At 36.5% G+C, this 17,339-nt stretch overlaps 1 protein-coding gene across 11 annotated transcripts in view; it reads right to left on the reverse strand.

The window, feature by feature from the left end:
- Window positions 1–17,339, reverse strand: part of CCDC171 (coiled-coil domain containing 171) — a 155,417-nt gene that overhangs the window by 113,163 nt on the left and 24,915 nt on the right. For all 11 annotated transcript variants that reach the window (XM_068177037.1, XM_068177042.1, XM_068177040.1 and 8 more), the window contains exons 7-9: window positions 13,765–13,857; window positions 12,351–12,511; window positions 5,778–5,916 (exon numbers count right to left, since the gene is read on the reverse strand). In XM_068177037.1, coding sequence (XP_068033138.1) covers window positions 5,778–5,916; window positions 12,351–12,511; window positions 13,765–13,857 — 393 coding nt within the window. The remainder of the gene's footprint in view (window positions 1–5,777; window positions 5,917–12,350; window positions 12,512–13,764; window positions 13,858–17,339) is intronic.

Here is a 17,339-nt window from a genome sequence, read left to right on the forward strand (position 1 = left end):
AGAGAGAGAAAAGGCCTTCTCATTGGTTTTTTTCACCTCAGTCTTCACTCAAAGAACCTGTCCTTGGGAATTCCAGGACCCTGAGATGAGTGAAATTTCCATGAACACTTGAGAACTTAAAATTCTCAACATATACTAGAAGTATTTCTCATAGTCCCCAAAGACAATTCCCTTCTTCACAACATATCCCAGACTGAAGGCTAAAGATCTAATAACATGGGAAAAAAATAGTATTTCCTGAACCCAGAACATATGCTGAATTTTAGCATATAAAATGCTTCCTTGAAACAAACTTCATATCCTTAAAAAGGCTCCTGTTATCATAAAACAAGTCTTGAGGACAAAAACCTTTTAGTAGAAAATGTGCTTGGCAACATATTAATTTAATCACCAATTTCAAAACACAGTTGAACTTTTAAAGAAATTAAATAGAAATCAAGCATTTTTCATTAAGAATACTGTAAAAACAAATGAGGAGAAAATCTTTTTTCAAATACTTTCTATCCTTATCTGTAAGGATAACTTGAATATTCTGAAAACTAACTGCTTATAAAATTCTTCCATTCACTGACAGACACGTGTTAATCTTCCAGAAATTTTTATTTATCCAGTATATATATATACTGGATATATATACTGGATATATATATATACTATATATATTCCAGTATTTTTATTTATCTGGACAAGTTCCTACTACCTTGGTTGTAGACATATTTTCTTTAACTACCAGTATTTGATTTTTGCTCCTGTTCCCATACAGAAATGACATCCCATTGGTTTTGCATCATTTTGCAAAAGCCACGGTTGACTAAAATAAAAGTCAACTCTATACACAGTTCCAGGACAGCCCACAGAATCTGATGCTGCAAATGTGCATCTGAATCTCAAGTTCAATAACTTCTAAAAAATAAACATGTGGGCAGGACTTTAAGGCCTTACCTTAACAAAACCACTGCAGAAGTAAGTAGGGAGTTGGGGTCCAGCTGTACAATGAACAGCCTTAATTCCTGAGGATTTTTTTCTACTTTGTCTACAGTCACAAGGAGCTCCTGGGGAGGCTCTCTTGCAGATGGACTCATTAACCCACTCAGTCTGTAGTACAAATTCCAACGGGTGATGGCAGAGTAAGAGCCAAATACAGAACTATCCACATAGCCACCAAGGAGCAGCATGTTCAGATATGCCTTGAAAAGTGCTTATGTAAATTCTTTACAAAAGTATCAGAATGTTTACCAGGCATGACCTTGAGGGAGCAAATCAAAGCATTTAGAGAAATACAAAAGACTGCTCCACAGTTCACAAAACACAGGCTTTACTCAAGTGATGCTCTGTAAAGCAGAAAAGTGGCACAAATTTTCAGCAAACAGGCATAAATTGTATTATAAAAACAAAACAAAACCATCACTGACAAACTCTCTCCTTGGGCTTCTAATTATTTTTGCTCAAGTTATCAAACTATTGAATACTTATTTTATTTCCTTATATCAACTGGAATATTCAAAAATCTCTAGAAGAGTCTGGCAATATGTAAGTTAAATACAATCTCACAGCAACCCAAACACAGGATGCAACACAATCTCTCAAGAAATTTAGTATCTCAGTCTTACAGATTAATCAAAAGGCTCAAGTTTTATTGAAATCCTTCTTGTCCCTCCCCCAAAAAGAGATTTGTAACAACTTTTGCTGGAAGAGAATGTTACGAATTATCTCTTTGGGTTTTGGGGTTTATTTTTTTGTCCAAGTCAGAGAAAATTCTTTGAGAACTTCAAATTTTAAATGCCTGTCTTCCAACACCAGGACATCACAGCTTGAGTGACCTCTGTACTTCCCATATAGATTAAAAAATTGATTTGTTTGCAGAAGATCATTTAAGCATATGCTTCAGACTAACTAGTCTTCTTAAATTAGGACAATAATAGAAGTAATACCTGGGAAGAAAAACTCCCCCCCTATGTTAAGGCAAGAAAAAAACTATTAATGTAAAACAACCGTAATTAATGCACAAAATTAATGAAGAGTGTGTATCAGGACTGGGATTTTTTTTGACTGAAAGAAACTTTCCACATTAAATTGCCCAGATGACATTTACATGTTTGCCACTGTGTACCAGTTTCCACTCCACAGAAATTGTAGAACAGAATCATAATCCTCAGGGTGCTTTATGGTCTATTAAGTCAATACCTAGGCAACTTCTGCTAAAGAACAATGCTTAATGTGTACATCCTGGAACTAGATTCTCAAATATTTCTGTTCTAACATTCAGTGTACAACAACCTACAAGGTGTTTATGGACAGCTGAAATGCAAACAGAGCATGACTTCAGGTGTAGCTGTAAGAGGAAGATTTACATGCCATGGGGAAAAAGACAAGCTGTGTGCCATCTATTACACAACTTATTAACAAATTATGCTGGTTCTGATAGAATCTGTTAAAAGGGGTGGAAATAAATACACCTTCCAAATTAAATGAATTTATACTAAGATACAATATTTTAATTATTTCAGTTTTTTAATATGCATTCTGATGAACTGGCAAGTTTCCCAAATTTCAATTTACATTTCTCATAAAATAAATGTTTAACATCTCCTGCTTGTCTCATGCCAAAATCATCCACTACTAGGTACTAGAAATGTAAATATCCTGAGTAACTTAAAACTCCTAGAGATATCTCTTATTCTTTCCATGGGGCAGGAATACAGCTGGGGCTGTTTCAATTTAAACAAAGTGTTAAATCACAATGGCCATTCTAAATTCCTGTTCCTGAAACTAAAAATTTCTAGAGACCCTAGTCAGATAATGACAAGCTTGAGACCAATTTCCTCAAGTAAACATAATGTAAATATTGAGAGCTTTCTCATCCTGAGCATTCATAAGCAATTTTGTTTGATAGTAACAGATCCTATCACATTTGACCCATGCAAGTTTTTGACAAACTTCTGCAATATGCTGATATTTAAAATTAAAAGCAGAATAACTACTTTACTGTAGATTAAACTTATCTATTATGGAAAAAAAGAGCACTTTTTCATATAAAGTTTCAAAATAATGTACTTTGCGTATCTTACAAATATTTTACAAATGAACCCATTAACTTTTATGTTAACAGTTCTGTGAGAAACCAACATAAGATTACCAGACTGAAGTGGAAAAGATGTATTCAGGATGTCTAATAATAGTACAAAATATAAGAAAGTAATTAACAGATCAAGAAAGCAGGACATGGAAATAAAGGGAAGAGAACGCACTGTCAATTTCACACAGTTTTAGTATAAGTAAAGGGAAGCCTAATAACAGTATATTGAATGTTATTTCTGCTATAGCCTTCTGCATTTTGATTTTGGGAAAAAAAATAAAAAAAAGCTGTCTATACTGAGTAAACAAGACCACACACAGGCACTCCTGCTTCCCAATCAAATACAAAAGTCTTCAGGAAAAATAAAAAGCCATCCAAGGTGATAAAAATCTAATCCCACAGGGGACCACTAATACAGCTCTTCAGAAAATGAGTATTTTTATTACCTGTTCAAGACAGTCTTATGGCTTGAAAGCATCCCAGTAAAACAATTAAAACAACCTGCTATATGAATAAGACAGTTCTTTCAAGTAAGGCAATCTATTTACTTTTACTTTCAGTTACACAACATTCATTTTGAGTACCCCATTTAATATCGTTGTCATTACCAAAAATCCTGACACATGAATAGAATTTTGTCCTGAATTCTTGTCAGGTATAACATACATTTTACTATGGAATTTTTCTTTGTATTCTTTTTGTGCCTGATAAAATTATTTTTTCAGGTTGACTAAGGCAGCAAATGTCTTTTAATACTTTAGTGCCTGCATTGAAGAAGCTGTGTCCTCCCAAAGGAAAAATGGTTTTATAGTTCTATTTTTCTTCAATTTATTAATTACCAATCTACCTGGGAAGTGTATGACATTAAAACAATGTATGGAATAACTCCATCAGCTGAAGAGTAGACACCAACAAATCTGAAGACTCTCTGATGCACATCTCTGCTCCTAAATACTGAATAGCACAATGCCTACTAGTAGCAGGGAAGAGATCATGGTAATCTCCTACACTCATAGGTCCAAGAGGAAGCAGGAACAGAAATTTACAATAGAAAAAAATATGGCTAAGTATATAAATACTGTAGATACTACTATACAATGAAGAGAGATAAGATTTTCTAGATCATAGAATCATAGAATTGGTTTGGAAGGAACCTTAAAGTTCATCTAATTCTAATGCTAGACCAGATTGCTCAGAGCCCCATCCAACACAGCCTTAAACTCTTCCAAGAATAGGGCATTCACAACTTCTCTGTTATGAGCTTCTTTGTTATGTTTCATAACTTTTCTGTTATGTTTAAGTGCCTCACAACTCTTACAATAAAGAATTTTTTCCTAATATTTGATGAAAACCTTCTTTAAGTTTGGAGTCATTCCCCTTGTCCTCTTACTACATGCCCTTCTGGAAAGTCTCTCTTCAGGTAGTGGAAGGTCACAATTAGGCCACTCCAAAGCCTTCCCTTCTCCAGGCTGCCTCATAGCAGCAGAGCTGCTCCATCCCTGTGATAACTTCGTGGCCTACTCTGGACTCTCTCCAACAGATCCATCTCCATCCTGTGCTGAGGACCCCAGAGCTGGATGCAGCCCTGCAGCTGGGGTCTCACCAGACTATAGTAGAGTAGAGCAGAGCAGAGGGGTAGAATCCCTCCCCTTCCCTGCTGGCCACACTGCTTTGGATGCAGTCCAGGATGTATTTGGCTTACTTTCTTTCAGCAGGGTCACATCCAGCCTCTCTTCCACCTGCACCCCCAAGCCCTTCTAGGCAGGGCTGCTCTGATCTGTTCATCCCCAGCCTGTGTTGACACTGGGGGTTGCCCTGACCCAGATGCAGCACCTTGCACTTGGTCTTGGTAAATAACATGACATTTTCATGGGCCCACTTCTCTGGCTAATCCAGGTCTTTCTGGATGACATCCTGTCCTTCAGGTGTGTCAACTGCACCACTCAGCTCGGTGTCATCAGCAAATTTGCTGAGGGTGCACTCCCATCCCTTCATCTATGTCATTAATGAAGATATCCTAAGCTTTTTGTTTTGACCCTCCAGCTATTAAAGAGGATGGCAAAATTGATATTCAAAGTTGGGGTGCTTAGAGACAGTGGCAAGGCACCAACTGGTTATATAAAAGGAAAAATATTTCAGAAAATAATGCTGTAAAATACATCCAATACGACAAATATACACCAAAAAAAACAAAAAAAACCCAATCAACTAAAAAGTTTGTCGCCTTCAAAGAAGACATTTTCAAATAGTTTTTCCAGTCAAATGCTTGCATTAAAAACATTATGTGAAATAGAAATAAGCAAGTCTACAATGGTAACTAATCAAGCCTGAGAAAAAAAAGCTTGGGTAGGAAGATAGAACATTCTTCACAAAAAATCATAATCCATATCTACAAATTGCCTTCTTCATTAGGAATGCAAAGGCTGGTTACTCAAGAGTAACTCAGCCATATTTTTTAAATAACTGTTTTCTGCAAATAATTCCTGAATTAAATACTTGGTGTATCACTTAAAACACATTTTGGAATTAGTTTCTCCAGTATCTTATCTATATTTACTCTTGTTTCACAAAACAACATAATATAAATAAATATGAGAGTAATGCAAAGTCAGATTTATTCCACAGCTCAGAACAGCAAATGCAGATTATGTTCAGCGTATGTTTAAAAACCTAAACAAGTGCCATAGGCTTTTTGCCTTACCATTGCAAGTTCACTCTGTAATTCACTGCAGCTTTTTTCAGCATTCCCTAGTCTTGCAGAGAGGTCCATAATTACCTTCTTTTTTTCTTCAATCACTTCTTTCATTTTATTGTTTGAGGAGAAACACTCTTTTTCTAATCTGGAAAAGTTTCAACATTAGAACATTTTAATCAAAATACTTATGTCAAGTATTCTACATATTTTTAGAAGACAATCTGGTTATCACATCATGTTACCACTTCATATGACTTATGAAGCTGCTTGCCCTATTTTTTTAAGTGAAGAAACTTATATATTCCTTCTAAGAAAAACTTTTCAGTTATGGTTATGTTCTTTTCCATCACCAAGGCTTGTGTTGGACTTCCAGTCATAAATTCATTTGACCATTTGAATATGGACTCCAGATTACATGTAATAAAAAGAAGTCATCATATCTTAATTAACACATTAGTTCTCTTCAGAAAGACATCATATCTTGCATCATCAGCACTGATTTCAAGTACAAAGCTTGCTCCTTGAGTTTCCACATACCTGACTATATTCTTACCCTTGTTCTGGCCAGAACAGGATTAATTTTTGCAGTAACCAAGAGTGGGGATGGCTAGGATCTGGAGGTTATTCTATACCACCTCATGTCATTTTCTTGGGGACAGGGGAAGGGCTCCCTTGTGGGTAGCATGGTAGAGGGACTGGGTATGGTTGGGGGTTTCCACAGTGTGCAATCACAGGTAGATCAATCACTTTTTTTCCTTGTACACTCTGTTGTACCTCAGGAAAGGCACATTCACAAAAGATGACAAAGATGAGAAGGGATTTTACCACTGTTATGGTAGGAAAGAAAACATGAACAGACTTATACACAAAGCAGCTATTTTACCAACAGCACAGAGAGAAAGTCAGCATACTCCCTGCCTTTTTGTCCTCCATCTTCCCTGACAAGGCCTACTCCCAAGCCTCCATTGACAGTAAAAGGACACTAAAAGGAGAACAATTGCTAGTAATAGGTGAAGATTGTGTCTGAGATAACCTGTGAGAACTCAACCCATAGAATTGAAGAGGTCAGCTCACCTACATTCAAAGGTTCTTATAAAGCTGGCTAATCTCAAAGTGGCATTGCTGATTATCATCATGAAGGGTCAGAAAAATTGGGGGAGGTCCCTGGCAAATAAAGAAAGGCAAATGTCACACATATTTGGCAAAAGTCAAAAGGAGAAGCCAAGGAACTATAAACCACTGAGCTTCATTTCAGCCCTGGAAAGCTACAAAGCAATTCCTTCTAGGACAATTTTCTGGGCTCATGAAAGAGAAAAAGGTGATTGGGAACACTTAGGGAGCTTAATCATACCTGACCAACCCTGTTATATTCCATGATAAAATGATCAGGGCTGTGGACAACAAGAGGGCAAGTAGATCAAATATTTAGCACCTATAATATGATTTTAGCAAGGATTTTAGCACTTTTTCCCACAGTTTTTTTATAGCTGTTACAACTTAAGACTACATATGTGAATTATAACATTGATAAAAGTGGTTTGATAGCAAAGCCCAGATGGTAGTAGCTGGAATGGCTGTAATACCGTAGAGGTCTGTCTAAGATCCGTTTAGCAGTTTCAACCATCAGCTGGAGTAAGCCAAGAGTGCAGTCTCACAATACCTGCAGTGAACAGTGAACTGCGTGTGGGTAGATAATGACACAATAAAATTGATACCCTCAAAAGAAGAGCTGTCATTCTCTAGCCATGGAGAAAGAACAGGCCAGAATGAACCTTCTGACATTCAACTATGACATGTGCAAAGACCAGAATTTAGGAAAGACTACCTAAAGTGATGTGGCTCATAACTAGCTAGTTAGAAGCTATGCTAAAAAGAACCTGGTATCCATGACACACAGCCACAAATCAGCAGTGTGGCATATGAGCAGAGATAGCTAACACCATCCTAGGCTGTATTAATAGCAGCATAGCCAGATCAAGGGAAGTGATTCATCACCTCATATTTGGCAGTCATTCCAACACATCTAGGATAATGATCACTTTTAACTACATGCACCCCTCACAACATAGGAAAAAAGTTGGGGTGGGCTAAGGTAATGGTCACCACCATGATCAGCAGCAGAAATACACATAAGAACTGAGGAAACTTGGTATGTTCAAACTGGAGAAGAGATAACTCCACAGTGTACAACAGGCCTCACAGTATCTAAAATGAGGTTATCAAGGAAACACATACAATTACCTCACAGCACTCTCTGTCTCCAAGACAAGTACTGAATTCAAAAAGGTTCAGACAAGGAAAAATGTTTTCCAGCTATATGGAACAGGTTCCCAGAGAGACTGTGCCATCTCCATTCTCCACATTTTCTAGACCTAACTGGATTAAACCCTGAAGAGCCTGATCTCATAGCTTGTATTAGTTTGAGCAGTAGGTTGGTCTACAGATCTCCTGCAATTCCTTTCAACCTGAACCATTCTTTGATGTAGCTCTCATCAGTAGAAACATCCAGCAGAAACATAATCTCTTTTTCTCCTAGCACTCCTGTCTCCCTATAACTGAAAGCAGTGCAAAGGGCTCCAAGTTCTTGCAATTTTGAAGCTTTTGAATCAATATTGTAACTTTCTAACTTTAATTTATTTGTGAAAGATTAATGTATCTTTTTAGTTGAAGGACTTCTTCAGCAGTCCACCAAATACCTATGTGCTTCTGCATCAGTCTGGCTGATTTTTTGCTGCAGCTGCAGATGATTACTTCTTAATTCTTCAAAACCTGCCTGTTCAGTCTCCCAGACTAGTTTCTACTCTCACAGCTTTCGGAAACACAGCAAAAGCAGTTCCAAATTATTCTATGTCATGTTCTCACTCTTCAAGAAAAGTAAATTCACACAGAGACCCAAATCCCATGTTGTTTCCAATTTACATAGTGCTACTGGGTTCAGAGCTAATTAATAAATTATGCAACCCAGAAAAGCCTGTTAGCTTGGTTTTAGTTATTACAACTATATTTTTTCTAAGAAAATAAAAAATTATGCCACCCACAAAAGCCCGTTTCCTTAGTTTCAGTTATTATAACTATGGTTTTTTCTGAGAAAACAAATTCTTACACCATTATATAGCTTGCAACTTTGGCATTATTTACCTACAGCTAAAGAGACATTCAAGTGTTCTAGCACAACAAATGAAAGTCTCTAAGACTTTCATTTGGCTAAGGCTTAAAGACAAACTCATGCACGTCCTCCAGAGAAAGAGAAAATATGTTTGGATGCCAAACTATGTCTTAAAAAAAAAAAGCCAAGCTCCTGACATTGTCTGAAGTCCAAAGACCAGACCCTTCAAAGGTAAGTAGATCAAAGGCTGTTGTATTCTCTCAGAAGGTGTCCGGTGAAAGCAACCACTGATTTTCACCAATGTAACTGACACTTGTATGCTTCAAAGAATAAAAAGGGGACAGGAAACAGATAAGGCAGTACCTACCCACCCCATGTAATTACCTCAAGGAAACTGAGTAGATTGATGTCCATCCCAGAAAAAGCTCGACCTTCGCTACTTATCTTAATAGAGGTCTGGAAATTTTGGTGTCTGGCCTAACAAAATTGTGAGGATAGGCTGTTCATATCTCTTCCACATCTCTTAACAAAACCACCAATTGTTTTACCTGTGTTTTAACTGTCTTAATTTTCATGGAAAGGTTTGTGTTCTCTGAAATCACAGAACACAATTTGCTTTCAAAAAACTCAGTTAGCAGAAGCTGCTAGAAGTAATTGCATGAATCAACACATGATAACAAGCAGTGAAAAGTACTGCTTGGATATTAGACAACATTTATTCTCATATTCAATTAAGATACAGAACAGATGCCTCAGGCATAAATTCTGTTTTATCCCAAAAAAACATCTAGGATAGGGCAAATTTCCTTCCTGAAAAAGGAACACTGAACATAATTGTCCAGTTCAGAGCAGAAAGGGAAGGCTTTTTAAGGTTCATCTTGCATTTTATTAACTCAAGTATTTACTTCTCTGTAAGCGCTACTACTGAAATTCTTAAGGCAAATGGTACCGTATCTGTAAAAACTGTATTTCATAGTTTTAAGTATAAAAAATATACTTATTTAGGGATTTCCTGCAGTAATTCCAAACAAAGAAATATATTCTCTAAAAAAACCTCTTTTTTTTTTTTATGATAACATTTTTCAAAGATGTAACTTTTGGGGATCAAAACTATCCTAGACACAAACCCCTTCAATGCTCGAAGAAATATCTTCATATATCTAGATAAAAGAATCTCACAAGGAATAAAACATTATTGAATGCACCATACAATTCGACGCCTAACCATTATCGTCATGTTGGTCCAAACAATCTAATTCAGAAAAATATCTTTAAGAGATTCTCAGAGACTTAACTGGAAAGCTACTACATACAGAAGTTCATGTTTTTAACCAAATTTACTAATCCAAAAATTTAAAAATCTTGTGGTAAAGCTTAAAAAATTCTAATTATTTGGAAAATACCTAAACAGATGTTTAAGTTACATTAAAAATGCTGCTAATTAGCTAATATTTTATTAACATCTATTGGTTCCCAGAACACATCCATACTAACAGCTCCCTGACTGATAACAGGAAGCCATGTTATGGCAGACATGTTGACAAGACAGGATAGTTTTTTTCTAGACTGAAAATTACAATAACTTAACAAGCATTATTCAAAAAACCAAACTAAAAAAACCCACATTTCACTAAGGATGATTAATTTTTCTGGTCTAACATCAATACAAAGACAAACTTTGGAATATTAGGTCTTGGAACAAGTGAAGAAATGGTTCAAGAAAAAACACTGGAAGTGTTTGAACACTTCTTCAAGAAAACTTCCATAACATTAATTTTTCTATATCTTCTGGACCACTCAAATATAGGAACGTACCACAGCAAAAATAAAAAAAACCCACTACACCAAATAAAAAAATAAGAAAACCAAACCAAGATTGAAAAAAAAAGAACCAAAGTCCATATGCTCTGTAAGAATAAAAAGTTACAGGCAAGAAAAGCTCAGATGGTACAAAATAGCCTGTGTTATGCAAAACTATTGATCAAACAACCATTCCTCAAAAAAAGGCTGGATTGCAAACAAAGGAGCTTTTTTAAAACAAAACAAGAAAAATTGAATAAATTGTCAAGTCAATGGTCCAGGCCTTCCCCATTTCACAAAGAACATGGTATCAGTTTAGTGTCATGTATTTACTGACAGAGAACCCATGCCCACAGCAAAAACAACCAGGCAGGATGAGAGTACAGTTTAATTAACTGATGTTATTTTAGAACTGTAGAGCATCTTGAAATACACTTAGTTTCACAGCTGTGAAGACTGCAGTCTTCCTGAAGAAGAATTTTAGATGACTATCACAATGTTTTTCACAAATTTTTATCATAAAAGTTATATCTTTTGCTTTGAGAAAAAAGTTTCCACTTTTTAATGTGACTCTGGTTTCCCTAAATGCACATCAGGCCTCTTCTGACCTTTTTTTTTAGTAAACAGCTCTAAGATGTTTACAATACAGCACACGTTTCAACTATATTACTAAAAACATCTCTGTAAGCATGAATATAGAACTTGGGCCACAAAATTCCTTTTTTGTAGGGAAACCAGTTTCCTTTTTCCCCTCTACTGCTTGTATGAGCAAGTCACCACAAATACTTTTATGTGCAGGCCCCCATATTCCTATACTAAGAGATGCAAACTCTCTTTTTCAACCCATTCTACCTCTCTCTCCTCACAACCCCACTGTGTGCCACCCACTTCATGTCTTCTAAACCCCCTCTTCTCCCTAAATTTCACAAACTACTATCCTTTATTTCATGTACTCCTCAGTTCTCTGTCTTCCAGCACCAGTCTTCTTCCTGATATTTTCTCACGCCAATAAAAACTTCATTCAGCTAAGGAAGAAGACTTAGTACAGTGTATCCTATATCTGCCCAGGACATATAGCAAAACCTTTCTTCCAAAAAACATCTGTTACCATGGACACAGTAGACTGTGCTGAGCAGGAAAGGAATCCCAGGTAATTTCATCTGCTCTCATACACTTCATGCCTTCTTCCTTTTTCGTCAGCTAGTCAACATTTTCCACAATCATTCAAAAGCTGAAGATTCACCACTATAAATGACACACAACTTCTCAACAGAGTCTTAAAGATTGGTCTATCTCACTGAAGTGAAAAATAATATTTTCACAATAATGTAAGTATATACAGAAGAAAAAAAAAACTGTTCTAACCTTGCCACGTGTGCTTTCCTACACTCCTTCCAAATACACAGGAGACAGGACCCTGCCGTAAGTATAATTTCCAACATTTTTGCTTTGGCAAATAATTGGTAACAGATCAGTTATTTTCTTTACCCACCCATATCGTTACTGATATGGACCTGTTATTAATGGCACACCAGGTTCTGAACTTCAGGTTGGTTTGGGAAATTGCATTAGATTAGTTGTTTTATATTGACTGAAAACTATATAAATGTAAGCTGTAAGTGGTAATCCAGCTGTCTACTGCCATTTTACAATGAATTTAAAGGGAAACTTACACACTGAGTTTCTCCAAGTTCTCTTGGGCATTGTGTTTTTCTCTCTCATATGCATATTCCAACCCTTTGAACTCTTTCCTGATCATTTCTAAATCTGAAAGAGCTTCTTCTCGTCTGTCCTTTTCCACACACACAGCTTCTTCAAGTTCTCGAATTCTTAACTACACCAAGTGATAAAAAAGCAATTAAAGCAAGAAACACTTACATGATCTTCTATGGTCTGTTCTGCTTTACAGTAGAGTATATTCTATTAATTTAGTATAAAAGCATATACACATGTAAAAAACATTGAACACATGTAAAAAATGTAAGAATACATACAGTTCAACCACAGACAAATAGATATGACAATGAAAAGTACCTTCTTTTCTCATTTGGAGGTGTCTGAACATTTTCAGTTCTTATTAATACTGAAGCTTTCCAGGGAAATTCTAGTTTTTAAATAGACTCATGAAGTGTGGGACTAATAATAAAGGCTATACTTTCTCTCAGAAAAAAGCACACTTCTAGCTTGTCCATGTATATAAACAAGGAAAAAGACTTTATCAGTTATTCATCCAGAAACCCAAGCCTCTAAGTTTAAGGAGTGTTATCCTCTCAGTTCTTTTGTATGTTGCAGAATAGAGAGGAAATTAAGCAAACTAAATCTTTTCTAGTTAAATTATCAATTTTAAAATTTACATGCCTGTACATACAGAAGATCATGAAAATAAGAAAATAACTGACTGAAGAATGGCAATGCTTATTATTGTTACTCAGAAAATAGGGAAAAAAGATACCAAATTCCCTTCTTTTTTGTTTAGTCTTTCGGAAGTCCAGCAAGTTTGTTAACTAATATGATATTACTAAGAAATCACCATTTAGTTTTTTCAAGTTTTTTTTAATAAATCATAATTGTTTTACTGACAGATAAACTCTTGTGTGATACAGATAAAAAAAAATAATGTTCAAGTATATATACTAGATTTATTAATATAATCAACCTTTACTGGTAACTGCAAGTATCATAATTTTTGGAGTAGACAAGTTGGATGTATGCACTTTGTCTCCAAATTGCTCTAAGCAGCCATTCAGAAGATACAGGGCAGGATATTTAAACAGTAGTATAGTGCTTAACTACTGTGAAACATTTCCTTTTCCCTGTTTAAATAGTAATGGGAATTCTCAAACTTACAAATATGACATTTTATTATTTATTCTAATAATTTTAAAGTTCTCTGAAAAGCAGATACTCTTCTATTCTGTCCATATATTTATTTATTTATTTATTTATGATTTTGACACTTACTGCAATAAATCTATTTAGGTTTTTCACTGGAGCAATTGCTCTTCATATTTTTGCAGCATTATATCTTCACAACTTCCTCAACTGTTTTTCTGTAAATTTCTATGAAATATTTAACAAAAAGTTTACCTGTATGATCTCTGAAGTGAAATTGGATGCTAAATGTGCTGCTCTCTCTGCTTCAATGTTTTCTTCCAGTTTCTTTGTTCTCACTGCAGCTGTCTAAAAATACATTTTGAGGATATTTAAGGTCAAAGAGAAGATAATATGACACCAATTTTATTCAACTCATTAAGCATATTGTGATTCCATACACCAACCTGATATATCTGAACTACTTTGGAATTATGACAACTTATACCAAGAAACACATATAACAATATTTTTTATATATATGGATTATTAAATTAATATTTTCTATTTAGTTAAGTAAATTGATGTAGTATTATGTTATTGCTGCATTTTTTATAATCAGTTAGGGTCAGAAAGCAAATAAACCAAGTTAAATATTCTTCCTATTGCCCCACTATTTGCACACTTGAGGCAACATAACTATACGTTGTATGTTCTGAAATACATTGAGGTATCAACAGAACATCTACAATTTCATAAATGAGACATGATGCACGGAGAAGATTCTTCAACAATTTATATGCTTAACATAGTTAATTTTAAAAAAATCACAAACACTGCTACTATATTTTCATACTGCTAAGATTATTCTCATAATTAAGAATGTCTTCAAAAAGGGTAAGAAGGACTCAGGGAACTACTGGCCAGTCAGGCCTCACCTCAATCCCTGGAAAAGTGATGGAGTGCCTCCTTCTGGATACCATCCTTATCAACATGGAGAACAAGAAAGTGATCACAGAAGTCAGCATGGATTCAGCAAAGGGAAATCATGCTTAGAAAATCTGATTGCCTTCTATGATAGGACAACTACCTGGATGGATGAGGGAAGAGCAATGGATATTGTTTACCTTCAGCAAGGCTTTCAACACTGTCTTCAACAACATCCTGTGGACAAACTCAGGAAGTGTGGCCTGGATGAGGGGACAGAGGGGTGAACTGAGAACTGTCTGAATGGCAGATCCCAGAGGATCATTATGAGTGGCACAGGGTCTGGTTGGAGACCTGTCACAAGTGGTGACCCCCCAGAATCAAGAGTGGGCCTGGTATTATTTAACTTCTCCCTCAGGGACTTGGATGAAGGGGCAGGTGCCTCCTCAGCAATTCACTGATGACACAGAGCTGGGAGCAGCGGCCGATACCCCAGAGGGCCGTGCTGCCCTTCAGAAGGGCCTTGACAGGGTGGAGAGATGGGCAGAGAAGAACTGTCTCAAATTCAACAAAGGCAAATGCAGGGTCCTGCACTTGGAGAGGAAGAACCCCAGGCACCAGCACAGGCTGGGAGCTGATCTGCTGGAAAGCAGCTCTGAGGAGAAGGACCTGGTGGACAGCAACCTGTCCATGAGCCAGCAGTGCGTCCTGGGGGCCAAGAAGGCCAGTGGTGTCCTGGGGTGCATTGGGAAGAGCATTGCAGGTTGGAGGAGGTGATCCTGGCCCTCTGCTCAGCCCTGCTGAGGCACATCTGGAGTGCTGTGTCCAGTTCTGGGCTCCTCAGGACCAGAGAGACACAGAGCTCCTGGAGCTGGTCCAGCAGAGGGTGACAAAGGTGATGGGGGGACAGGAGCATCTCTCTTGGGAGAAAAGGCTGAGGGAGCTGGGCCTGCTCAGCCTTGAGCAGAGATGACTGAGAGGGGACCACATCAATGTCTGTGGGTATCTGAAGGGAGGGTGTCAGTGGGTGGATCCAGGCTCTGCTCAGTGGTGCCAAGCAATAGAACAAAAAGCAATGGGTACAAACTAACACACAGGGAGCTCCACCTGAACATGAGGAAGAAATTCTTTACTGTGCAATGACCAGGCACTGGAACAGATGGAACAGAACGGCTGTGGAGTCTCCCTCACTGAAGACATTCGAGAACCAACTGGACACAAACCTGTGCCATGTGCTCTAAGATGACCCTGATTGAGCAGGGAGGTTGGACCAGATGACCCCCCACCATGGTCCCTTCCCACCTTACCCATTCCAGGTCTGTGACAAATAGCTTGATTCTTTATATTCTCTAGGTATTATTCCTTCCAAACATCAGCTCCTAATCCCCTTTGCCCTTAACAGACAATTAGCAAACTAGGTCCTGCTTCAGTTTCAAAGGACTCCTTAGCATCCTCCCACAGATGAACATCTGTTAATAGGATAGTTTTACTCAAAAATACTGCCAGCCTATTAAAAGTCATTAAAAAATACAAATTATGTGGATTTCACTTATTTTTTAAAACATTTTAAAAGTCTAAAAATAATTCTATTTTAAATTTGACAGAAGACGAAAGAAACAGTAAGGAAGGTATCCATTACAACATTCAGAGTTGAAAATGTTATTTTTTTTTTAATTAAATGAAGAAATGGAAACTTCACTAAGAATATTTCACTGCATACCCTAAAGAGCAAAAACACTTTTCTGTCTTTGGCTGGCTTAAGTGTCTATTCTCACAGCAAACAGTGAAATAAAAAAATTGATTCTAAGATTAAAGTTTTCAGGCAAAACATATTAATTCACAAGCTCTGTACAGAATTTGACTTCTAAGTCTTATTTTATTTCCTGAACACCTAACTATGCCTTCATCACAGCCTCACTCCAGCTGAAAACAGAGAAGAAAATGGTTAAAATTGTTAACAAATCCTCTCAAATGGAAGCCTCTAAAACTGTTATGTTTTTTCAGTCTCAAGATGAAAAATAAAACTGAAATAACAAATAATAGCTTGAATGATGTCATCTGCAAGAATTAAAAACTGAAGCAACAAGATTCTCCCAAACAGAATATACAAGAATCAGTTCTTTGTATAGATCTTCAAAAGAAAATTCTGTTTTCTTGAGCTAACATGATGGACACTAAATGCAAGGACAAGCCATGTCATCCAAAGCAAACATAAACTCCCAGAAATATAGAAGCCTCAGTCCTAAGAAAATGCTGGGACAGTAAGTGAAGAAGGTAGGAGCAGGCAGACATCAGTAAGAAGTGCCAATATATCACTCTTTTGATGCCTGAAGTAGGAGCAATTCCATTTAAACAGTAACATTTGTAGATGTTGTCTTTGCTTGCATTGCCACAAGTCACTGAAGAATTAACTTGTAGAATTAGCATGCCTATTAAAAAAAAAAAGCACTGGAAAAATTAGCATATTAGCCACAAACATCTCTTATGAACTCTGGAATAAGAGAAACAGCTCCTTTTCACAAACAGGACAGTGTGTCTAGCCTCCTGGAAAAGAATTATGATCTTCATAACCAAAGAAGAGCCAGATGTACCTGACAGGTATCCAATGAAAAAGCATTCAAATAGATTCAAGATAATATATACAGAAAAACTGTATTAGAAACTAAAAATCAAACTTTGACACATAAGTATCATCTTACAGTTCATATCCCTATAAAAAGGCATGAAAATAAGTGACTTTTTCAAAACTGGTACTTCTTCCTAAAGTTAAACACAGCAATGCCCTATTCTTGTGTTTGAAGTTCCTCTTCTGCTACAGTTTGATTCTCTAAAGCTTTGCCTCAGAAGTCTGTTACAATTTTGATTTTTTTACAATATTGTTTACTCTAGTTCACAGTAACTCCAAAAAACAAAGAGCTAGGGAA

This window comes from Anomalospiza imberbis, chromosome Z, assembly GCF_031753505.1.
Source record: "Anomalospiza imberbis isolate Cuckoo-Finch-1a 21T00152 chromosome Z, ASM3175350v1, whole genome shotgun sequence".
Classification (NCBI taxonomy): Eukaryota; Metazoa; Chordata; class Aves; order Passeriformes; family Viduidae; genus Anomalospiza; species Anomalospiza imberbis.